The sequence below is a fragment of the Chenopodium quinoa genome, unplaced genomic scaffold (assembly GCF_001683475.1).
Source record: "Chenopodium quinoa cultivar QQ74 unplaced genomic scaffold, ASM168347v1, whole genome shotgun sequence".
Lineage (NCBI taxonomy): Eukaryota > Viridiplantae > Streptophyta > Magnoliopsida > Caryophyllales > Amaranthaceae > Chenopodium > Chenopodium quinoa.
Genome location: NW_018745454.1, coordinates 1,068,828 through 1,094,543, shown reverse-complemented (window position 1 = coordinate 1,094,543; position 25,716 = coordinate 1,068,828). Strand labels below are relative to the sequence as shown.

The 25,716-nt window shown below is 33.8% G+C and overlaps 2 protein-coding genes across 2 annotated transcripts; one reads left to right on the top strand and one right to left on the bottom strand.

The window, feature by feature from the left end:
• Positions 1-3,525: 3,525 nt before the first annotated feature.
• LOC110714048 (kinesin-like protein KIN-UB) lies at positions 3,526-15,158 on the top strand. The gene is made up of 19 exons (XM_021892509.1): positions 3,526-3,679; positions 5,337-5,437; positions 5,571-5,693; positions 6,479-6,664; positions 6,823-7,044; positions 8,474-8,621; positions 8,838-8,987; positions 9,243-9,331; positions 9,670-9,873; positions 10,040-10,162; positions 10,364-10,498; positions 10,640-10,771; positions 11,029-11,164; positions 12,282-12,374; positions 12,501-12,626; positions 12,734-12,859; positions 13,370-13,513; positions 14,190-14,318; positions 14,412-15,158. Exons 1-19 carry the CDS (start codon positions 3,526-3,528, stop codon positions 14,570-14,572), a joined length of 2,682 nt encoding a protein of 893 aa, XP_021748201.1. The 3' UTR covers positions 14,573-15,158.
• A 4,276-nt stretch (positions 15,159-19,434) lies between these two features.
• LOC110714471 (AT-hook motif nuclear-localized protein 22-like) lies at positions 19,435-21,091 on the bottom strand. The gene has a single exon (XM_021892984.1). The coding sequence runs from the start codon at positions 20,591-20,593 to the stop codon at positions 19,562-19,564; it is 1,032 nt and encodes a 343-aa protein (XP_021748676.1). The 5' UTR covers positions 20,594-21,091; the 3' UTR covers positions 19,435-19,561.
• Between the last annotated feature and the right edge of the window lie 4,625 nt (positions 21,092-25,716).

The window sequence follows — 25,716 nt, the reverse complement described above, 5'->3', positions numbered from 1 at the left end:
ATCTTGTCTGTTTGCTTCCTTGGGAAATTTTTGATAGGGATCCCTATGCTATGTTTGATTTTATTATTATTATATTACTTGTGGGAAAATCCGAAGAAACTTATGTAGTCCTAAGAATTATGGATACGAAGGTACGAGTAAAAGTAGATTAAACACTCTTCAAGTCCAAGGCAGCTTAACCGCTCTTAATGAAATTAGTATTTATTAGTTATAGAAATAATCTATATTTGAAATGTAACCTATTTCAATGTAGTTTTTAATATCTACTTCACAAGCATATCCATGTATGCACACTACAAGAAAACGCGACCAATATTACCGACGAGCACCAAATTAGCGACTGGGTTTATAAACGATCGGTAATTACCGACCGTTAAGAAAATCAGTCGCTAGTTATCGACTTTTAAATTTTATATCTTTAATAACAGTAATAAGCCAATATCAATGATTAAAAGAAAGACCGACTGTAAAATTTTGATGTAATTTATGTCATAAGTAGTATTTCATTTTAATTAAGGAACAAATAAAATGACGATTGGTTGTTGTGGAGGAGGAGGGGGTCACCGACTGCCGGTCATGGCTTCACCTCGCTCCCCCACAAATTGAATTAACTCTAGGACATAATGAAGTACTCACTATATATATATATAGTGTACGCATAACATCTTGCTAACGAGCGTCCCGGGGCGTTAGATAAAGATAAATTATATTGGTTGAAATGGTATTAAGTTAGGAATTCATGACAAAATCACGCGTCGTTCGATGTAACTAATGTTAATTTTACTCTAATATTTGCACTTTAATTATCTTATCTAACGCCCCAGGAACGCTCATTAGCTTTTGCCTTTTGGATGAACTAATTAATTAACACGATAATATACATACATACATAGTTTTTTTTACTAAGAAACTAAGATAAGACCTTAAATCAATTATGATTGTAAAATACCTTGTATTAGATGGTTGTCGTGAATTGTGATTGTGAAGTACGTAAGTTGCCACATCACAAAAAAAAATGACATAATAAGAAAAAGTAAAACCCTTTCTAGCTTAGTCTTCTAGAGAGACATAAATAATAAATGCAAAGTCCTAAAAAAAGCCAAGATGGATAACGATACTACTACAACTATTACTTTACCTCATCGATCAATCGTCTTCTTCATATTTTTTCTTCTATTTTTCTGGCCTATTATCATCATTACTTTTATTGCCATCATTGTTTACAATTACTATCATAAAGTGGGCACAAAAATAAATATACAACAAAATCACAGCAAATTATTACTCCTTTTGCCTACTTATATATATTCACACAATACATAAAGCAAATTAAACCAAAAAATAATTTTTAAAAAAAACTCTTTCTATTTTCTTGTACCCCTAATATTTTTTTTTCTTTCTTTTTGCTAATTATGTGTATGAGTATCAAAGAAATAACCCCTTTTAATATCTTATATTATAATCATCGTAGAAAGATGAGAAGCTGCAATATTCACTGGCTAATCACAAGGAGGTACGTAATTAATTCTATATATAAATATAATATATATCAAAGTATTTTATACAATTTCTAGTACGTTTTTTTTAATTATTAATAAAATCCTTTGATTTTTTTTTTGAGGGAATAAAATCCTTTGATTTATTCGTTATTTAACATGATAATGATACAAATGTAACAGGAAGATGAGAAAATCGTCATTGAATAAGATGTTATTAAAGAAAAACATGGAGTTATATTTGAAGAACCAAGATATTTTGAGGGAGAATGTTAAGCTAATGAAGAAAGTTGCTTATCTTAATCAAGAAAACAATGTTCTCTTAGCTCAACTACGAAATTGTCGTCCTCACAACGACAACGACAACGACAACAACAACTCAGTATGAATCTCACAAATAAAACACGAACTGAATCGATCCGATGAGATGATCTAGTAAAGTATGGTTGAAGTGCATCCTCAATGTTTTAGATACATAAATGAGCAGCTTTATAGTTTGATAGAGTGCATTTAGAGTAAGCTAAGCTAGTGATGTAAATCATACTACAACACTTGTTCTTTTCCTTTTTCTTTTTGTTTTTTTGAATAATAATATTGTTTCAAACAAGAGAGCAATGAAGTTGATAGTATTAATTGGATAAATTATGTTGCTCAAACCTTTATTTTTGAGGTTTATTTTTTACTTAATAATTAGTCAAACAATAGGTTTGAGGAATTTATCCCATAATTGTTTAATAAGAAGTATTAACTTGATCATAACTTGATTATTACATCAGTATACTCTTGTTTCCAAATTAAAGCATATTATAACTCTAACAGGATTGCTAAGGCAATGACTTATGTTGTAGTAACAACAGTAATAAGTTTAGGTTAAGACTTGAAGGTTTTAAATTTTGTATTTGTTTGTTATATCACTAATCACTTATATGGGGTATTTGGTTTGTGCTGCCGTTCTTTGGACCAGAAGGGATGGTCTTCCTCGTTGGGCCTTTAACCTCTTTTACCAGCAATCTAGGCCCATTATAAAGCGTGGAGATTTTTTGTTAGTTACAGTTTCGGTCCAAATACCTACGTTTTTATACTTGGTAGGCCTAATTGGATATCTGATCTTATTCAAATTTTTTGATATCCATAAACACTAATCTGATTTCAACTAATTTGACTTTTATTATCCCCTTAATATATTACCCCCAAATCCCCAGTCCAAGCATGGCCTTAGAAGTAGAGGGGATGATAAGAAAACCTGAACCCTAAGTTGATAAGATTAGAACTCGAGAACACTAGTAAAATTTGATACTGTGTATTCTTTCCCACTTTTGATAATTTTCTTGTTAATTTTTTATGCATTATGGGATTTATAGAATTATAGAGTATAATTTTGAGTTTTAACCGCAATTTTAGTTACTCCATATTTTTTTTGAGGAAAACTTATTGAAACGTTGTTGACAAATTAGATTTTGGCGCAAATCCATCTTCCACAATTATTTTGAAAAGTTTATCCTATTTCGGACTAACATTTGTGGTTTAAATATAAAGCATTCCAACATAAACAGTAAAAAAAAAAAAAAAAAAAAGCAGTGTACTGAAAAAGAAAAGGAGGTAAGACAAAAACGCGAAAAGTAAGTAATTAACACTAATCATAATATTCATAAGCACACCACCGTCAAAATTAACTCCATATTCGGTACTTAAAACCACACTTTAAATTCCCACAGTGTCTTCATGTCATGTCCCCGCAAATTCAGTAACCCCACCTTCCTGACACACCCATTCTCCTCTCCTTTTTCATTCAAAACTCAAATATTTCACCATTTTTGTTGACCATCTCTTGACCACCTCCTCCTCTTTTTCTTACACTTATTTCAATTTCATTCATTTCAATTTTAAAACAAATTAATTAATTTCACAAATATTCAAATAAATAAACACTTTTATTGATCTTGTTTGGATGATGTTTCTGGAATTTCCAGAAGTATATTCATTTATGGTGTAATCTTTCTCAACTGTAAACAACTGCTTCAAACAATTAATGGCTACTAAAAATGGCGGTTTTCGAGGAGGTTCCTTAAAGCCGTCTTCTGCTACTAATCATAAGTCTTCTTCCTTCAAATCTAAGCCTCCTGTTCGTCGTACCGCCTCTCTTGGTGGTGCAGCCGCCGTCGCTGCTAGAGATTTTTCCGACGGTTAGGGTTTCTGTTTTTTTTTTCTTCTCATTTTTTAAATTTTTTTGTTTTTCGATCTGTTTCGTTTTCTGTGATTGATGATTTTTTATAGCTTAATTTGTGTTTGTGTTAGTTATATTTTGAAACATTGAGTGATTAAGTTTTGGAGCAAATTAGTAAGTTTAGTGTTGATTTTAACAATGCCTTTGTTTTTAATTGATTTTGTTGTGAAGCTTGTTTTTTGTTTTTGATTTTTGTGTAGTATTAAGAATTAGTGTAATGTGATTGGTAGTGGAGCAAATGATGCTTTGATTGGTTAACTGGAATTAGTGGACAGTATTGGTATGTATTGTGTGATCAGTGGAATGATCAAGGTTGTTTTTAAAAGGTGGTGTTGAGGCAGTAGAGTTAGACGAGCTAGGTGAATTACACATTGTAGTTAAAATTAGTCGAGCGAGGTGAATTACTGAATTTATGACATCAAATGCAGAATGGAGGTAGGAATGGGATTGGCAAAGAGCTTTTCGTTGCCATTATTACAATCTTTTACCTAGATTTTCTTTGCGGATGGTAGGCATGAGAATGTGTAGTATGGTGTGAGTTGGCTGACGATGTGGAATGTGAGGTTACTCTATGGAGAATGTAAATGGATGGTTTATGACTTCTGGAACATAATACTGAAGTGCCATTTTACTAGAAACGGTGGACTATTTGCTAGGAGAAAAACTTTCATTGCAGACTTAAGGTTTTATCACTACGGATTTGTTTAAAGGCATGGCCAGAATTGGACGGATGAGCTGCACATTTGAAATTTGTGACCCAAAGTGAGTAGAATCCTAATCACCATAGAAAGATGTTCAAATGTAATTTTGGATTACGCAGATTCTGTTTGTTCAATTGCTACTCTCTAGTCCCGCCTTCTATGTTTACTAAGCACGTGAGTTTAAATGTATTAGACTCTTGGTTGGTCAGTGATTTCTTGGATGTAGGATATTGTATATTGTTAGAATCAGGAGATCATTGGTGTGATAGTTGTTCTTTTCCAAGGGATTACATAGTAGGGTGCTAATTTTTTATCTGAGAAGATCAGCTTCTTCTCTTAAGTGGGTGTATCCATGCTTTAGTTTGTTAGGATATCAGGAAAAAAAAAAACAAAAAACTAGCAGATAGTTTGTTAGGATATCAGAAAAAAAAAAAAACAAAAAAAAACTAATCACATTATTTGGCTGTTATTGATTATATTTTCTGAAGCAGCAATTATGTCTCATAGCCTGATGCAGTTGATAAAGAGGCTGTTTGAAGATGCATTCTGCTGCAGTTCTTGTGTCATTGTCTCGATTTTAATCCTAGAAAAGCGTAGTGTTTATGATTATAGGGAAGAAGCTAAGACGTATTTGTACATCATCAGTTGAATGACTCATTTATTATGCTTTTAATTTTTATCTGTTCCTCCTAACAACACCGGTATTATATGATTCTGTTGGGTCCTATTATAGGGACAGTTTCACAAGAGAATTCTTGTGTACAGTAGAGTTCTATATATTCTAATTTATCAGCATTTTTTATCTCTATTATCTCCTCCATCATATGGTCCAAAGACTTTCTAGTTGCAAGTAAATATACTTCTTTTCTAGTTTTCTCTCTCCTGCTAATTCATTCATTTACTTTATGTCATCAGCTCCAGGCAGAGTACGAGTAGCTGTTAGACTGAGGCCTAAAAATGCAGAGGAATCAGTTACAGATGCAGATTATGCTGACTGTGTAGAGTTGCAACCAGAGGTTTTCCCCCTTTCGTCTCTGTCTCTTGCACAAGAACTCTGTATTTTTGCATTAACTTGCATCTCTTTGTATATCATCATAAAGTGTGTGTGGTTTGTAGTATTACTGCTAATCAATTGACGTTCTATTCCAGCTCAAGAGGTTGAAGCTTCGTAAAAACAATTGGGACTCAGACACTTATGAATTTGATGAATTGCTCACTGAGTTTTCATCCCAGAAGCGTGTCTATGAAGTTGTTGCAAAGCCTGTGGTTGAGGTGTGTTGTCAATGTGTTTGCAATTTTTAACCTCAATTAAAACCCATATTAATGTGATGCATATATATTACTGTGTTACAATTGACAAAGTGGCTCTGGTGATTGTGGTGAAGTGGTTTAATGAGGACATTTAATGTCTAGTAGCTTTGTATGTAGTTTTTTCATTAAAGGATATCATTGTTGTTGAGAATGAGTCAAAGAGTATTGCATTGGACCATTCTTAGATGTCCTTTGCACAATAAGTGGCTGGAAGACCTAACTGAAGTCTGAGTGTTTTTGGTTGTCAGGCTTCTCTTTTGTTGCTTAATTGTCTTCTTCGATTTTTAATTTTGTGACCAACAAGTAGGCTGCACTGTTGTTTAGCTTCCCATTTCTGCTTCCCTAATTAAGCATTACTTCTTGCTGATTTTGTATGGTTTCTAGTATGTTTAATGTGCTTCTTATACTTTTTAATCATTAGTGAGATGTTAAGATTGTTTCTTGTGATCTGACTTCTGAGAGGCACAGTGGGTATCTTTCACATTTTTTATCCTTCTTTATATATTTTTTTTCTCTTCATTTCTGTTGGGATGTGATTTAATTTTAAAGTGCTACAAATGTGGACGGCTGGACCAGATGTATGCTTATTGGTTCATCCTATGTGAGGGATGTAGGGCAAACACAGTAATTTTTGTTTCTTCTTCATGACTTCTGTAGTCTGCACTCCTTACTTTATTCTGCAGAATTTGTACTTAAATTAAGAATTTGTTCTGTGAGTGACTGATATGTTTTTTCTGCTTTTCTAGAGTGTGCTTGATGGTTACAATGGAACCGTGCTGGCTTATGGCCAAACCGGTACAGGAAAAACTTTTACTCTTGGAGAGTTGGGAGAAGAAGATGTTTCTGATCGAGGTATCATGGTCCGTTCCATGGAGGATATCCTTGCTGACATCTGTTTAGATACTGATTCAGTCTATGTATCATACATACAGGTTGGTTGAATTTATAGTTGAAAAAGCAGCATACTTAATTAGTAATGTGCATTTTATAGATTTCCTTATGGCTCTTCCAAGCTAGCCAAGCTTTCCTTGTAAATTTTTTTTTATTATTTTTTCTGTTTTGCTCTTACTATTACATAAATTTTGTGCAGCTTTATATGGAGACTATTCAAGATCTTCTTAATCCTGCAAATGACAATATTCCTATCACAGAGGATCCCAGAACAGGAGAGGTTTCTTTGCCTGGTGCAACTGTTGTTGAGATAAGAGATCAAAACAGCTTTCTTGATCTCCTGCGATTAGGGGAAGCTCATCGTTTTGCTGCTAATACAAAGCTGAATACAGAATCTTCTAGGAGCCACGCCATCCTTATGGTAATAATATTTTCCCTCATCTATTTCATGCTAGCCATTTCCCTAGTATCTTCGTGTTCTCTGATTCCATTGTGTTCTCATCTCTTTTTATGCCTGGAAATTAACACGTTGAATATGGAACATCTGGTATAAAATGCTGATTAAAATTAATGCTGCTGCTGGTGATGACAATGATAATAATAATTGCAGACAATATATGAATGACAGTATTTGTGAAAAGTTTGCTAAGTCTTGAAAGAAATATCTCGTGTATCTAAATGACAGTCCCATCAATCACTCGAATAGTCACTTTCCGTCCTACTTATTTCCAGCATAACAGTTTAAAATCTTAAATTGTCAAATTTAAGTGGTTGTGCTTCAATAACAATTACTAGTATGTGATTCTGAATATTCATTCGAGTAGTGCTTAAAGCTAAAAAAATATGATGTGCTGTTGTTCCCCCACTACTTTCTGATCATTTGAGAGACACTAAACATGAATTGCACAATATGCCGTAGTTTTTTTTTGTTGGATGCAAAATTAACTACTGCTATGCTTTTAGTGTGAGATTTAATGGAGAACATTATAATGTAATGGCCTGCCACAGATATTGTGGTGCAAAATTGCATCCAGAATTCCAGGTTACACAAAGTTTTATTGTGCAATAACAATATAATTGCTTCAATGTATGGACTACTAATAGGCATAAGATGGACTAGATGGTTCCAAAGTGATTAGTACTCATTCAGTTGTTGAGGCATTCAAAATAAACTGAAATTTGATTATTCAATTAAACTCGGTCCCTGGAAATCACACCATCATAGTGCGAAAACTCTGCATGGTCTAACATATTATTTAGTTAAGAACCAAGAAATTACACCAGCAGAATATTGAGAGATTACGTTTACCGGATTTTGTAAGATTAGGACATTAGAAGGATTGGCAACACACAAGGAAGGAGAAAAGCTTACTATCTAATCTCGTAGAAGTCTTAGTATTGAGAGATTATGTTTACTGGATTTTGTAAGATTAGGACATTAGGAGGATTGGAAACACACAGGGAAGGAGAAAAGCTTACTATCTAATCTCATAGAAGTCTTAGTAATTAAGGCTTGAGAATATAAATGGTGTAGAGGGTGGAACACGGTTTCTTCTCCAAAAGCAGCTAGAGCACTGAGAGTACCCTGTTTGTCAGCTGTTAGCCTGATTGTCATTGATGTAAAAGATTGCTATCGTCTGGAAAGTGGGTTGAAGAGTTGAATACAAAGTATATCTTTTGCTTTTCTTCCATTCAATATAAAATATAGTATGGCAACTTGTTTGTAAATTCTTTTCTTTTATATTATCTTTTTCATTCATGTGAGTTGCTCTTTCTGTTATGTTTCTATTTGCTTGTAATAATATCCACAAATGTGTTGCAACATGTTTGGTGTTGATGGCCCATTCCAGATACAAGTTAAGAGGTCCATTGGAGGAGGAGAGCCTTCTTCTAGTGAGGATGAGAACCAATCAGTGAAAAACTGTGATCCACCAATACTGCGGAAGGGCAAGTTGGTGGTGGTAGATCTTGCTGGTTCTGAGCGTGTTCACAAGTCAGGTGCAGATAAGAATAGTCTACTACTTTTGTAATATATTGTGGTGCATTTGTATCTTGCATCAGCATTTCCTACTTATTACTTAGTGTATAGGTTTATTGTTTTCATGTATTTTTATGTTTCCTGGCCTATATTCATAATTCTGGATTGTAAATGATTACTTTCTGTTTCAAAAAAGCGATCATTACTGGAGTTAATTTCCTTTTTTTTGCTGGTAGGAAGTGAGGGCCATACCTTGGAGGAAGCAAAGGCTATCAATCTCTCTCTTACTGCATTAGGAAAATGTATCAATGCACTTGCAGAGAATAGCCCTCATGTTCCAGTACGTGATTCCAAACTCACGAGGTTGCTTAGAGATTCATTTGGAGGTGAGGCATTATAGGTTCACTTTGCTGAAATATTGAGGGTTTTAATTGGATCTAGTGGATTTCATGTGATAACCATACTCGTTCAGCTATGTGCACGATGCTAGCTGTTTTCACTCAAATGAGTCAAATCTCTTGGCAAATGTTTTGTCCCTGTTGTGTGTAAATCTAAAAAGAAGCTGGCTTAGAAGAAAAGAAAAAAGAAACAGATATTGAGATACGTTAAGAAAGTTTTAATGTACTTCTTTTGACATACAGGGTCTGCGAGAACATCCCTGGTTGTAACAATTGGTCCTTCACCCCGGCATCGTGGAGAGACTACAAGCACTATATTGTTTGGGCAAAGAGTGAGCAGCCTTTTTCTCTGTAATTTGATGTGATTGCACAATGCTCTTTTACTACTTAGTATAATTTCTCACATCTGTTGTGGTTAGGTTTTGTTGTGCTCTGTCCGTTTCATATTGATTAGATGAGTGGGTGTAAAGAAAAGATGGATAAAGTAGGATACAGACAGTAAAAAAAAATAGATATGCTTTTCTTTTGGGAAAATTTGAAACTTCTAATAATCTGAGGATGATGTAGGAATATATTGAAATTCATTGAAAATGGGCAACATAGTTGAACTAATGTATGAATAATATGATTGGTATCTGTTATGTTAGATGCTGAGACTTCTCTGTCACAGGCCATGAAGGTTGAGAACATGCTGAGAATAAAGGAAGAATTTGATTACAAAAGTTTGTCCAAAAGACTTGAGGTACAACTGGACAAACTTATTGCTGAGGGAGAAAGGCGGCAGAAAGCATTTGATGATGAAGTCAGAAAAATAAGTCTAGAAGCTGAGAACCATGTCTCTGAAGTTGAAAGGAAATTTTCTAATGAATTAGAGGTTTGTTGAAAATGTTGGGTACTTTGCTTTTTTTGCTACTGCACTCTTGTTTTAGAGGATATTTTGTGATTCTAAAACCTATTCATCTTTGAAGTGGCTGGCTCTTTGCTTTCCATTCCTTTTGAGGTGTTTATTAACCTTTTGAGTTTGTTCTCTTGAAACCCAGAAAGAAAGAACAAAGTGTCAAATGGATTATTTAGAGTCCATAAAGAAGCTTGAGGAGAAGTGGATTACGAATCAGCAAAACCAGCAGAAGAATGGGTTCAGCAATGGTCCATGTGATAGAGAGGTATATACTGCTAACACTTGTTGCATAGTGTTTATTGATTTCACCGGTATAGTGTTTGTTAGTTTGGTTTCCATATGTTTTCTTTTCACAGATATATACTTATATATAATTGGCTTTGAATATAATATGTACAACATTTGCTGAATATCGTTTCCATAAGCATGTTAAGTGCATTGATTCCCTGGTGCCTCGTTCATTTAGGAACAAAATGTGTCTCTATCAGAAGAAGTTGCTGAAATTAAAAAGCTTCTTCAAAATGAAACTCAATTACGAAAGGCAGCTGAAGAGGAGGCCAAGAACTTGAAAAATCAACTATCTCAGTTGACATCTTCAGAGGTGTGTTCTCACTTTTGTTTGGTGGTGCCTGTGATCTAGCATCTTTTACCCTCTTTTTCTTCCTTTTTTTTATTATTATTTTTATTTATTTTTATATATACATATTTTTTATTCCTCAACCTGATTTTTTTGGATTTGCAGGGAGGTGGAACTGCTGAATTTGTTAGACTTCACCAGATGCTGGAAGATGAAGCTTATGAGAAGAAAAAGCTTCAAGAAGAAATCACATCTTTACAAAGCCAGTTGTTGCAGCTTACGTTTGAAGCCGATCAGGTATTTATCTCTCTTTTTTACGGCCCTGTATCCTTTTTTAGCCGTGTGATTGTTATTGCATATGCACATAACAATGCTAAGCTATTTGAGCAAGAATTAAATTGTGATATTGGTGTCACATATTTTTTAATTGGCTTTGTAATCTCTGGAGTTTGTGTGTTGGAATTGAAGGAGTGTTCTCTTATAGGTAGCAACACTATCTATCTCTAATTTGGATACTTTCTGACTTGATCACTACTTGAACTTTTTGTCACTAGATGCGGAAGTACATTGAAAGGCTTGAATCAGGAAATGGATCTCGTCCCCAATCACTCACGTCCCCAAGTAGACAATCCCAAAACAAAGACAGAGAAAATGGACCCAAGTCATCATTTAATTCACTCTTTGAACAAGGTGAGAATAAGGTGTGTATTTGATGCATCTGATGTTTGGCATCCTGAATCACTGTGTTTCAATTATCATATCTTGATTGAACAGATCTATGCATACTAGTGTTGGATAGTTTGGCCAATAACTCTTGATGTCATTTGGAGATTAAAGCCTTTAACAATGACTAGAAAATTATAGAACTCTCCTTGTTTGGTGACCAAGATCGGGAAGGGCAGGGCTGAAATGATGTATTCTCAAGATTTATCTTCTGAGCAAAGTGCTATCATAATTTTTAAGCTTTTTGACTTCCTATCACTCTATCAGTTTGTGGCTTTCACGAGGACATTTAGCATACTTTCTTTCTTCTGATAATCTTTGCAGTCTAGCCCTTCATGCTTTAAATATTTTTATTATTGTATAGGAAATTATTGCTTTCTAAATGGCTCCTAATCCTATAATATCTCTGGTTGGTAACCAAGGTAGTAAAATGCAGTATATGTTCTCAATATTCATCTTCTGTACTAAGTGTTGTTTTTGCTCTAGCTTTTCTGGGATTGATATTCTATCAGCATGCTGTGACTTCTGACATCTGTGATTGTTAGTAATTTTCTTACAGTCTTCCACTTGCATAGTGACATTTTCAGTATCGTATATTGTCAGGGTCACTGAAATGTATAGGTAATTAGACAGACTTTCACAAAGGCAATGCATATTAGGGTTCACAACTTCACATAAACAAAAGTAAACACATGTCTGGAAATGTGGCTCTTTCTGATTCAGAACTATGAATATATTTTTTACAAGGGAACTTTGCTGTTGATTAAGATTCCACACTTAAGATTATCCTTTCTGTTTAGGGGACCTAGTGATCAGAGTTAAAGCGTCAACAATACCTTTATTTTTGGATTTGTTTCAGTGGAAAACAGGAATGCAACTTAGTACAAGATAATGATATTTTGGTTATGTAAATGCCATCAGATTCTTTCTTTTCTTGTTCTTTTGGGGCAGGGGAGAGTAGAGGATATAATGGAACTTGAACTAATGAAGTACTCCCAAAAAAGGATGATACCCGGTTGCTGTATTTATGTTTATTTTTTTGTCAGGTTAGTTTCATCTGCTCATTGTAAATTCATTATTGCAGTTGGATTGCAAAGAATCTTATCGATGCTTGAGTCGGAGGATGCCAATACACGTATTCATGCAGTGAAAATTGTGGCTAACCTTGCTGCTGAAGGTTGTAAGATTTTCCTTATTTCCTTTATGACTTGTTTTGCTGTTCATCTCATGTGTAGATTTTAAGTAAACATCTCATGAATCGTATATTAAGTTGAAACCTAAAAGAGTAATGTTGGCTATGTAGAAACAAACCAAGAGAGGATTGTGGCTGCTGGTGGGCTCACTTCCTTGTTAATGCTTCTTAGAAGCTACGAAGATGAAACTGTTCGCCGTGTAGCAGCTGGAGCAATTGCCAATCTTGCAATGAATGGTAAATGGATTTTGTGTGTGTTTTTTGGTTTCTTGATGACCATGCATTTAGTTGTTCAAGTGGTAGTTTTGCTTCATTTTCATGCTGTCTCTTACTGGTACTTGCAGAAGCCAATCAAGAACATATAGTTGCTGAAGGTGGAATTAGTCTCTTATCAATAACAGCTGATGATGCGGAAGATCCACAGACTCTTCGCATGGTTGCTGGAGCAATGGCTAATCTGTGCGGGAATGGTAATTTATCTCATCTCTTGTGTTTCAGCCCATTCAGTGTACAGTCTCGTGCTGTAATAATTTTACTATAGATTCCTTCTGTCAACTATGATCAATTTCAGAAGTTGTCTTTTCCTGATTTAGTTGCATTTAGAAAAATATGTGAATTCAATCTTCTCTCTCCCATTGATTGTAGATCTCAATCAAAGGGTATTTAGCAAATAAAACAAATTAATTTCAGTCACAATTGTGACTCTTGTATATCTAACCACATATGATTTTAGTAGCTAGCAGTGACAGTCTTTTTGTGCTTTGTCAGTTTCTTTTTCATTTTCTCCTTGCTGTAAAATACGAATAACTTCTATTGTTCCTACTGTTTAGGAATTGTTAAAGTAGGAACCTCCATAGAGCTATGAGCTATCCAAGTCACATCATAAAGTGATTCCTGTCTGATATTATTTTCTGTCTAATTTATGTATGCAAATTATTTAAGCTTTTATAGTTTTTAAAATTTGAGTTTGCTTTTTCCAGATAAGCTACAGGTCAAGCTACGAGCTGAGGGTGGTATCAGGGCATTGCTTGGGATGGTAAGATGTAGACATCCTGATGTTCTTTCTCAGATTGCACGTGGAATAGCAAACTTTGCTAAATGTGAATCTCGGGGTGCAACTCAAGGTATGTGGTTATGTGCCATCTTTGCCTAGTTGAGTAACTTGATTAAGCAAGAGGCTAGTCTCTCTCTGACTGTTGTATTCGGACTTGTTCTGAACTTTTGTTGCATGAGCTTCCAGGGCTTCCTAACAGTCAAGGGCTTGTTTTTCTCATGTGTGCTGTTAGAGGACCTGTCGTCATTATCTCATAGAGTCAAACAGTTTCAGTATTTAAAAGTGATGCATGGCTTTAAAGTTTAAAATTATCATCAATCTTTATTACAAAATACTCGCACTGGTATTTGTTCTGATAGTTGATGAGTAGAATGTGTGTTCAATTGGTTATGTGGTGGAATGTGATCATCAGCTTTAGGGGGGAGCAATGAGTTTCTTCTTGTTTTGTCCCAACTCCATTCTTCATTCCTGTCAAGTGTCCACGGAAATTGTAGTATTGGACTTTTTACCAAAACACCTAGGTTTTGAGAAAACTCTTGGAAAGGTGTCATGCACAATTAAATATCAGTAGTATTAAAGTTCCTTTGTGATAGTCCCAGGCTCCCAGCGTCAAATCTGATTCAAACGTACATTGCTCTTAATGGTCCAACAACTAGTTTGAGTATGGAAGGAGAATTTGCTGTTTAGTAATTAGGATTCGATAGGTTCCTTTGATGTTTCTCATGCTTGTGCCTTGTTTACTTTAGGGTCAAAAACTGGAAAATCTTTACTGCTCGAGGATGGTGCACTTCCTTGGATTGTACAAAATGCCAATAATGAAGCTTCACCGATCAGGCGGCATATTGAGCTTGCATTGTGCCACTTAGCTCAGCATGGTGAGTAAAAACCTATCTTTTTCAAACTGCGTAAAAAGAAATGGTAAAACTCAGTGAAATGACAGTTGAAAATAATGTACATTAATTCCGCAGAAGTAAATGTTAAAGATATGATTGCTGGGGGAGCACTCTGGGAGCTGGTACGCATATCCCGGGACTGCTCACGGGAAGACATTAGGACTCTTGCCCGTCGAACCCTTATTTCCAGCCCCACTTTCCAAGCAGAGCTGAGTCGGTTACGGGTGGAGATATAATCTTGATGATGATTATATATTCTCACCCATAAAGTGAATCCAGATAGGATTCTCCGGATGCAGTGCAGTGCCTCTAGTATTATGAAGAGGAAATATACAACGCCAAACAAGTCAGTACGGAGTTTTTCGCTAGTCTGACGCATACACAGTGGTGGTGGTCAGTTTTGTAATCCTATAGTTAATGTATACCGTTTCGAAGGGGGAGCTCCCCTGCCACCCGCCACACCTGAAATGATTCTCACTGGGTTCTTGTGGAGTTGTGGTTACCGCCATGGGATTCCCAGATTACATCTATGAAAGTAAAAAAAGTAGTACTAATATCATTATTGAGGTCTCGCCTAGTGTATTGTACGGAATAGCATTTTATCTAATTTTCATTTCATAATTGTGTAAATTCTAATGTAAATTTTTCCATTTTTTTCCCTATACAAGTCTAAGGTTGTGTTCTCTTCAACTAAAATAAGGTCATCTAATTCCATTTCTAAGTTATATAGTCTAATCTTGTCTCTTGATTTAACGAAACTTTGATTGTATTTGTGCTCCAATATACATATGAAGTGTAATATATCAAGTAGGATTTTTTTTTTTTTAAATACTTGTTCAATTTTATCAAATAAAATACTACCTCCGTGAATTAATATTACTGTGTGTAACCTATATTTTATACCTCACAAATAATGTTCTATAGATGTATGTAATAAATACTTATAAACAGAGGTAGTATAATTAGTTGGCAACATGCAACCGGGAAAAAGTAATATTGCTCTATATTTTCTGATATGATGTTAATAAGAATAAATACTCGTAATACAGTAGATATTTGAAGTCTTCGGGTCATTTTGAGACTAAGACTCAGTTATGGTGGTTTGTTGTAGACTTGTAGTATACACTTCAAATAATATGAGTAAAATGAAACACTTCGCTCCTCGGCTGTCCAACTAACACCTCCTGCCATCTTACCATGCTGCAACCAATATACTGTTAGCTGAGTAACCTTACCAACTTACCAAGCACTGCTACCCTAGCTTCTAAGTGTTTTTTTTATAGTGTTCAGAGAGTCACAGGGGCGGGTGATGAGAATCTATACCAAGATCTCTTGGAATCGGAAGGAGAGCTCAAACCACTTAAGCTATCCCTCACTCTTCCCTAGGTGCACAGCCATGAGGAGCGCGACGAAAGTAGTGGCGGGTGTGACCGTCCGATGTGTAGTGGGAAGAGTTGGCGTGATTCACGTAGGGTGGTTTGAAAAACAAAAAAAAAAAGTCGATGTTTGGGTATGAGTGAAATGTAGTGGTTGAATTAACATACAGTACATACATTAAGATCCTAATTATGGAGTAAGAAACATGAATGTGTGTTGTAAGCAAGAGATTGAATATCGAGGTTGGACAAGAACAACAATAAACCCAGCGTCAGTACTTGAATGAAGCTTAGTGATCGATAACCCATGCATTGTCGTCAAAGCTTAAGACAAAGACAAAGGATAATTATTTTATCTACTTCATTTATCAAACTTTACCAAAACGACAAGGAAGATAATACGGACAAATGTTGCTAAGACAATTAAGGCAGCTCATCAAGGTTAGGATTCACTCAACTTGATAGCTAACAAAAAAAAAATGAAATTAATACTATCTTGTTTCATATTATTTGCGACGATTAAACATTTTTTTACTCACACTTTATGTCAAATCATTGCAAATAACATCGCATAAGGCAAAAGCTAATGAGCGCCCCCGGGGCGTTAGATAAGAGAATTAAAATACAAATATTAAAATAAAATTAACATTAATTACACCGAACAACGCGTGATTTTGTCATGAATTCCTAACTTAATACCATTTCAACCAATATAATTTATCCTTATTTAACGCCCTGGGGCGCTCGTTAGCAATATCGATAACATAAAATGGAGCTAATATAAGGTTTTTTCATCATTAGGTCATTCTTGAAACATTTATTGTACTCCCTTTTTTTCCCTAAATTTTGTGGAGTTACGATATGACTGCAAGACACACACCTATTGTCCTTTTATAAACTTTATAGTTTATGGGAAGCTGGATAGGGATTCAATGTAAAACTTTTTAATTCGTCATTCTTCATAAATATATTGTGCCTTTTTTTTCATTTCCTAATATTTGTGGAGTTACAAAATAATGCAAGACACAAACATGTTGTCTCTTTGTAAGCTAGGCATACATTCAAATCAATAGCATTTGAGAAAATGTACAAAGCATTAGGACTAATTATATTATCTTACTCGTACAAAACATAGTGAATGAGCTTAAATGGCATTAAACTCAAATAAAGTTTTATAAACCATAGCTTAGCTATTTAGACCTTCAAGGAAATGATAAATGACTTTGTTGTAATTTGTTCAAAGTCCAAAGATACTTCCGTAAATCAATAGCAAAGCCTTGTGGAAATCAAAGTATAGCCTCCTAGATGTTCAATTAGTATGACACTGAAATCAATACACTACTAACCCCTAACAAAGGCTTAATTAGTACCACTCAATATGTTACAATTATAACTCAAAATTATCAAATAGAAGATCGGTTTGAAAATGTAAATTAATTCGTTTGAGACAATTCTACATTGCAGCTAATAACTACTACTGGGTATTATAACACCTAACGCAAAATGAGTATACTCATTTGATAGCTATATATGTAGGTTACGATAGAGGATATATTGTCCATATAGGGTATGTTCACATTTGATGAACTGAACTGATTGGAGCTGAACTGAACTGAACCGAACTGAACTGAACTAATTGGAGCTTAATTGAACTTAACTGACCTGAACTAAGCTAAAATGAATTTTTATATGAGAGAGGGAAATTAAGAGCTGAACTGAACTGGATTGATTGGAACTGAACTGAACTGAACTGAATTGAAATTAGGTAAATGTGAACAGGTCCGAAGTAAAAGATCAACTTATATACTCGTATATACATGGGAATTTGACTATAAGTCTATAATATATTGGAGACTGAATTATATCATTGAACTAACTATGCTTCATTAGTCAAATTCTTTGCTAAAGATGATCGCCGACAAGTAGAGGTTAACGATCTAAACGGTAAAGATAAATAATTCTGAACATGCATACATACATCTTAAAATCAAGAAATTAAAGTACCTCAATACACTTTAATAAGGTCAGATATTTCAGTGGAACAATTCGAAGTAGATATGCTTCAACGAGATTTAAAATATCCTATTGTTATCATAATCAAAAATACTTTATTACATTAAAAGTGAATATAAAGGGTGCACTAAACTAGAATAAATTTAAGAGACAAAAACAGTGATGAGTAGTGAACAACAAGCTTCCACTCTTACACAACCTCTCAATTTCAAACAAGTAAGAGGAGAGAGAAACAAGAGAGAAACTAAATGGTTATAAGTTACGGAGTATAAGCTTCACAAACTCTCAAGCCGGAGAGGTGCGTGGGTGTTGCTGTCTTTTTTTTTTTTTTTTTTTTCAAACTTTCATACTTCTGTTTTTTTAAATTGCTGAGCTGTGAATCTGTTCAGTCTTTTTTTTTATAAATGTTTTTTTAATGTAATTTTATAAATAAAATAAAAAAATAAAAAATGCCTCGAAAAGGAACTTTTTTTAGCACCTTAAAATTAGTTTATTCAGAGCATCAGAGTAGCAGCGCACGTGCAAATGTGCAATCCTTCAGTGAGATCACCAATATATTCACTCATTAATCACCTTCTTCTATGCACACTACTCACTACTTCTAACCTTCTCCAATCTTCACTCTTAATTCATCATATATCCCATCCCACCCCCACCTACATTAATAGTAATTCTTATATACAGCCGTAAAAGCCAGATATATAGGTGTACCCGTGTAGTATTAATTCCGCGTTTTAAAACATAATCATACACCGTCCATCATTCAGTGTTAAACTTTAGCTTCTTATGTACCACTATCCAACAATGTTGTATGTGATGCCCATACTATATTGTCTAGTGTGTGTTAAGTTGATGCTAAAATCTATGATTATGGTCATGTAACAACATGTTTAGAATAGTAATTAATTTGTTTTTAATTATGTGATAAAAGCGAAGTTGGGAATGAATGATGGTAATGCGTGCAGTGAAAAAGTTGGTGGGCGCTGAGTTGCATGTGAAGTAAGTACAAAGAAAGTGATCAAAGACTCTCCCTACTTTTACTCTGCTTATTCATTTTTTTTTTGTTTTCCTAATATATATGTTTAAATACTCCTTTCATAATTATAATTATAGTTATAATTAAAGATGGATCATAAGTGGTTTAAGGTTTTGGATAATTGACCCACCTTTTCTAAAAACCAAAAAAAAAAAATATTTAATTTGTTAGATTATAAAATTTATAATACTTCCTCCGTTTCATTTTAATTACTCAGTTATTTTTAAAAACAGAAACAAAAAATTTGATAGTTTTATATGTTTATATTTAACTCGGCCATATAACAATCACATAGAACATAGAGAGAAATAGTAGAGGTACTGAAAACGTGGACAATTTTAATTTTTAAAATTATAATGTTCTTGTATATATATATGTGTTATATGATCAAGAATTCAAGATGAAGTGTAAATACTTGAAATTAAGCAGTTTTACAAACTAAATTTCACACATGGATATTATTAGCATCACTAATGTAAGTTGATGGTTTATCACAAATCAAAAACAAAAACAAAACCCATGAAAATTATTAACATCCAAACTAATGTAAGATAAAAGAAAGGAAAATTAAACAAAAGAAAATTGTCAAAAAAAACATAGATAAGGCAAATATAAGGAAATAATAAAGCAGGAGATGATGAGGGATAAACTTTCTCTCTACTTAAATTGTGAGTAGTAAAAGTTTCCAACTTAACAAAGAGCTTCATTCATTCATTCAAACTAAAGAAAAGAAAAACATTCATTCACTTATAATTAACCCATAAAGGAGTAAAATGTACTAACATTTTATCATAATAATCTCAATAAGGAGATCGATTATTAGGAGTACCCCAAAAAGCCTCAGGTGGCAATGAATTCAACAAGTTTGGTGGCAACCCTTGTAGTAAATTCCCTCCTCCTCCTCCTGATCCTCCACCGCCTCCGCTTCCATTATTATTATTATTATTATTATGACTGGGATCGCCCATGACTTGCCCTCCTACTCCTCCAGGTGGCGGTGACTTTAATCCACCGCCACCATTATTCCCAGGGCCTACTCCTGGCATCTGGGCCCCACCTCCCTCTTCTTCCTCTAGTGGTAATCTCTCATAGGCCGCGTTCCCAAAAGACGCGGCCATGACCACTACAGGCCCAGATGCCAGTAGAGGCCCTACAACCCCGCCCCCTACCACCTGCCCTTGACCTCCAGCCAGATAAATGGTAAGTCCAGAAGCGGCAGGTGGTGCTGGGGGCGGTAAAAACGACCCAGATAGAGATAGAATTTCCAACCTCCCATGTAGGGTAACAACAGCACCTGGTGCCCCAGGTTGCCGGAGAGTAACATTTGCAACAGTTCCCGTTCCACTCAAGATACAAACCCCTCTTTGCTTACGACGAGCAAAGTTAGTTATACTATCCATAATATCACACCCGTTAGCAACTTCCATAACATGAGATCTAAGAGCATTAGCACTATCTCTTGTAATAATAATAGGTGGTTTGGGTTTGTTCTTGGATCCAGCTGGTCTTCCTCTAGGCCGTCTTTGGATCTCTCTTTCGCCGTCTCCTCCGCCTTCGTTCTTGCTATCAGCAGCCCCCGAGTCGTCTCGTTCCCTCTTTAGACTCGATTTAAGGTCGCTACTACTTCCGCTTTGCTCAGCTTCCGAGCTATGATGCTGCTGTTGTTGTTGCTGCTGTTGTTGTTGATGATGTTGTTGAAGTAGAAGTTGCGGTTGTTGTTGTTGTTGCTGCTGCTGCTGAAAGTGGTGAAACTGATGATGAGGGTTTAGATGAAGACTATTGGAATGAAAAGGAGGAGGAAGAGGCCTTCCATGAGCAGTTACTTGATCCATATTATCGAAATCGATATGGAAATCAATAAAACCAACCTTGATGATGAAGGACTTGTATGGATTATTAACCCTAATTAACTAGAACAAGAAAGAAAGAAAAAAGGATGATAAGAAGCTAATAAGAATTAAAAGTTTCATGGGATAATAATATTTGAATGAAAATGGAATTGATGGAAAAGATAATTGGTAAAATTAGGGTGAAAAGAATCACGTAAAAAATGCAAGAAAAAGAGTAGAGCAAGGTTATAGGTTGAGAATGAAGGGAGAAGAATGAAAGTGTTGGGAGAGAAGAAGTTGAAGATTGGGTTAAGTTTGAGAGGAGAGAGAAATTTTAAGAGAGATGTGTGCTTTGATGATATATTTTTTTGATGAGGGGTAACAAATAAGAATCAACAAAAAAGGGGGGAAATTTGGGAGAGTTGGGTTAGGGTTAGGTCTTAAAGGGTTAGGATTTTATTTATTTTATTATTTTTAGTTATTTTTTTATTTTAAATTAAATTTTGTTGGGGTGTAAGAGGGATTAAGGACATAAGGTTGTTAGAAGATGGGTTATGAGAATTTGTGCAAGGAGAAAGGAGGAAAGGCAGCATGCGCATGGGCGGTGACTACTGACTAGTGAGTAGTGAGTGAATGAAAACAAATTATTAGATGGTGTTAGGATTTTTTTCAAAAATTTATGGTATTTTGGGCTAAATTTTTTAAATTGTGAAGATTAGAACTCATGTGAAATCACGTTAAAAAAAACTTATAGATTATGTATTTATTTTTTTATTCCATTGTATTTGAAATAAAGGAGATATTGTTATAAACACTATCAGAGTGTATGGTACACTAAGTGTGTTCTATTCAGGTTAATTTCAATTCAGTTTAGCTTTAATTAGTTCCATCAGTTCAGTTTCAATCAATTCAGTTCAGTTCAATTCAGCTCCTAATTTCCTTCTCTTATAAAACAATTTAGTTCAGCTCCAATCAATTCAGTTCATTATTAAATCATCAAACTAAAACAAAACTAATATAAATTTGATTTAATAGGGAGCATCATGCACTCAAGTATATATGAAAAGTTCTAGAAATAAACACCCATGTATATGAATTCTGAACCTACAATCCTTGTAGTTAGTTTATTTTACTCTATAACTTAGATAATTAATTGGAAATTATTGCATTTGTATATTAAGTTTGGGTAATTCTTATTTTACCTGAATTAACAAATGTAAACTCATTTTAATTTTGATCTTAATTTGTTTAAAATTTATATAAACTAAATTATGTCAAACTCAATTTATAAGAGCTTAATTGTCTCAAAACTAATGAAAATTAGTTGAAGGAAACAAATCAATGTTCAGTGGTTTAGTTTAATGTGTTGAACCTAATTTATCAGAGATATATATTATAATCTTATTAAGTATCCTCTTTATAAAAATTATAATACTTCGTATTCTTTTTTTTGGGAAGAATAATACTTCGTATTCTTAATATATACTGACTTTGAAAACTCATTTATACAATCAGATCGATACAATTTCTACTATACAACCGAATGTATAATCTGATAAACTCCCTAATCAATCAAGAATATGTAATTAATGTTCATTAATTTAGGGGAAGTTCAAAAAAAAAAAAAATGTATGGCCAAATGGGGGTTGTATCGTGTGAATTAGTGTGAGGAAACAAAAGAAAAGAAAAGAAAGTGCTCCGCATCTCAAAAATGGGACCCTCCCAGATACACTCCAAATTTGTCCCTATCCTCATATTTGGTTGAATGATGTTGACCCATTTTATTAATATGACCTAATTTAAACCCTGCCCCCTAATATATCATCCAATTAAACACCCGATAACCCCACCAACCCAATAATTTAAATTATTAATTAATTAAACTTGTTCTTAATTTTAGCTCCTGTTAATAATTAGGTTGTACCTAATGAGTTACATACAGTTAAGTAATCGTACATAATAATATGTTGTCCCTTTTACATCCCTCATCTCTCCATGTCTTATGTTATACGGAGTATATATACACCTTAATTAATTATCTAATTACAGTACTGTCTTTTAATTTTAAACTATTTATTGTCTTATATTTGCGTAACTTGTCACGTACCTCGTAACAAATTATTGTGTGTCATTTTATAATACTCCAAATAAACCAAGCAGTAGTTTAAAAATTTAGCAGCCAAAATAGGTGGACTAGAATTGAAGTACATTGTATTATGGCATTATATGATCTTGTATGACTATGATTTCTGCTATGGTATTTTTGGGGATAATGATTACCGTATGATAGTTGTGGCTAGTCTACTATGGCTATGTATGAATTTTTGCCACATTTACTGTTTTCTTTTGATGTTTTTCATTTAAGACCAATCTTAATATATGCATACTTTAAAAAAAAAAAAAAAAAAAAAAACACTTATTATCACAAGATAATATATCAATGATAATATAAGACCATATTTTTCACTCAGTTATGATTTTACGAGAAAAATTGAGGATAGAAGAGTGTTAATTAGATACGATCGTATTCCTAAATGATCAAAAATCAGTCAGTAGGCTTGTTTTGATTTACTGAATTGAGCTGAATTAAACTGAATTGAACTAAATTAAACTGAACTAAATTGAAGTGAACTGAATTGATTAGAGTTGAAATAAACTGAAGTAAACCAAACTAAACTAAATATTTTATGAGAAAAGTAAATTAGGAAGTGAACTGCTGAAGTGATTGGAGCTGAAGAGAACAAGCCCTTTAATATAGTCAAACATTGATAACAAGAAAATGACAGTCCAAACAAAGTCTTGAACTTTGAAGACAAAAAAAAATACAAGTAGAAAAAATAGGCGTTATTACAAACAATTACCTGATATAGAGGGGATGAAATAAAATTGGAAAAACCAGGAAAGAAGAGAGAGAGAGAGAGAGAGAGAGAGAGAGAGAGAGAGAGAGAGAGAGAGAGAGAATGGAGCATGTGGAAGAGCTAAGAAGATGATGGGGGGATGATCTGATTATGGGAAATTGGAGTCGTTTTACGGGTCTCAACATCCTTTCTTGCTCAGGCCGTGTCTCATGGCCGTCTCCCTTCTTCTTTTTGGGTCCCACTCTCCCAACCCTTATCATATGCTTACCACGTGTCCCTTTCCCCAATTTCATTACCATTCACTTTTATTCCATCTAGGGATTACTGTTTGTATTATTGACCTAGGTCTGGAATTAATGGTTACGTTGATATGATTTATTATGTGATTTAAATTATTACAAGTAGTAAAATGATACATATATTGTGGCTTAGATGTACGGAGGATTAACTTGTAACATTGGATGGCTTGGTGAGCTCATATCACGTACAAAATATGTAAGTTAGGCTGAAAATTTCACCTGATTTTCGTTGATCTAAACTTAGCTTAAATGAACTTATTATAACTTGCATTTTAAGTAGCTCTTGTTAATACTTCTCGTAACTTATTTATCATAAACTTATCTTATTTAAACTTATTTCAACATGTTTAATAGAACACAAACTTAAGCTAAAGGTGGTGGATTGAATTAATGGTTACAAGTCTTATTAATTAGTGACTTTGACAGTTCAATCCAAATAAGAAAGATGCTCGTTACATATAACTTAGGATTAGTTATAAAGATGAGAATAATGTACATAGTTTGTGCTGTTAAAATTAGTGTAACGATAAAGCCCTTGTGTCAATTCAATAGTAGTAGATGATACAAAGTAAAGTTTCCATGTAATATGAGTCAAATATTCCATTTTTTGAAATAGTAAGAGTTAATATTAACTTTTCCGAAGAAGATTATTGTTACACACACTATAAATTAGCTGTTGAAAGAAACGATACAAGTTTCGACACTGAAATCAGAGTCTAAAGTTTGTTCAACGGTTATATATGGGCCAAAATTCAGTTTGAATACAACAATTCCCAAAAAAAATGTAAAAATAGGCCAAAAAAATGTAAAAACCAGCCCCCCCAAAAAAAAAATGGTTTAGGGATATAATGACGTCATGGTTAAGGGCTTTAATTATGGGTTAAAGTGATATAATGACGTCATAGTTGGGTTCAATGGGGGTTTGGTAGTAATCGCAACATCTTAAAATTTTTTGCGGTAGTAATTCACAACTTTTTTAATTTGCGGTAGTAATTTACAAAGTAGTATTAACTTGCGGTAGTAATTGACAAATTTTCCAGAAAGTATTTCAAATATTACATAAACTTGATGTTTACCGTAGGAAATTGCAAAAAAAAAAAAAAAAAAAAAAAAAAAAAAAAAACTTATTTTTCACTAACAAACGTTTGATCTGATATTTGTTTAACAAACTCTAATGTACACCCTAGAGTAATAGTAGTAATAACAAAATTTTAAAATATGGTTAAAAAAATTAACATGAATATTTCATTAAAGGCTTTAAACTCTATTCAATATACTTTCTCCGTTTTTCTTTTATTGCACCATAAGAACTTTTACACTATTCACTTAATCTTCTTCGATCACTATTTGTGACTTATCTATTGGGAAAAACATATTCATGTGGATCTAGTTAGATTCGTCTCGAAATTTACTTTCTAAACATCAACTTTTTATAATTTTTATTAAAGTATAATTAAAGATAAAATAGCTTAAGTAATGCATTAGCAAGCGTGAAACCCCTTACGGTGCAATAAAAAAAACGGAGGAAGTATAAGAAGACAACATTATACTACTATATTACTTAAGGCCTATTCAGCTTAATTAATTTCGTTTCAATTCACTTTAGTTAAGCTTCAATTAGTATAATTCCTAATTTCCTTCTCTCATAAGCAATTCATTACAACTCTATTTTGTTCGGTTCATCACCTCCAATCAGTTCAGTTGAGTGCAACTCAATTCAGTAAATCAAAACGGACTCTTAGTTAGACTAATTCAAATTAGAGCAAAATGAATCCCTAATTGACAGGAAATTTTCCCGACCGACAAATAATTTATTGTGCAGTGTCTCATGATCAAATTATTCAAATATTAGACCTTCAATTAAGTTGAAACAATTCTCTAATCAGCCAATTCAAATAGGTAAAGGTTAGAGAGACAATATGGCAGCAATGCAGCATATTTATTATGTGAAGCATTTGGGTTGTACTGA

Bases quoted from the DNA above. Each gene is read 5' to 3' on its own strand.
- LOC110714471 (XM_021892984.1), bottom strand. From the start codon at position 20,593: ATGGATCAAGTAACTGCTCATGGAAGGCCTCTTCCTCCTCCTTTTCAT.
- LOC110714048 (XM_021892509.1), top strand. From the start codon at position 3,526: ATGGCTACTAAAAATGGCGGTTTTCGAGGAGGTTCCTTAAAGCCGTCT. The intron at 6,665-6,822 runs GTTGGTTGAATT...AATTTTGTGCAG, and splicing joins TCTATGTATCATACATACAG to CTTTATATGGAGACTATTCA. The intron at 8,988-9,242 runs GTGAGGCATTAT...TTTGACATACAG, and splicing joins GCTTAGAGATTCATTTGGAG to GGTCTGCGAGAACATCCCTG.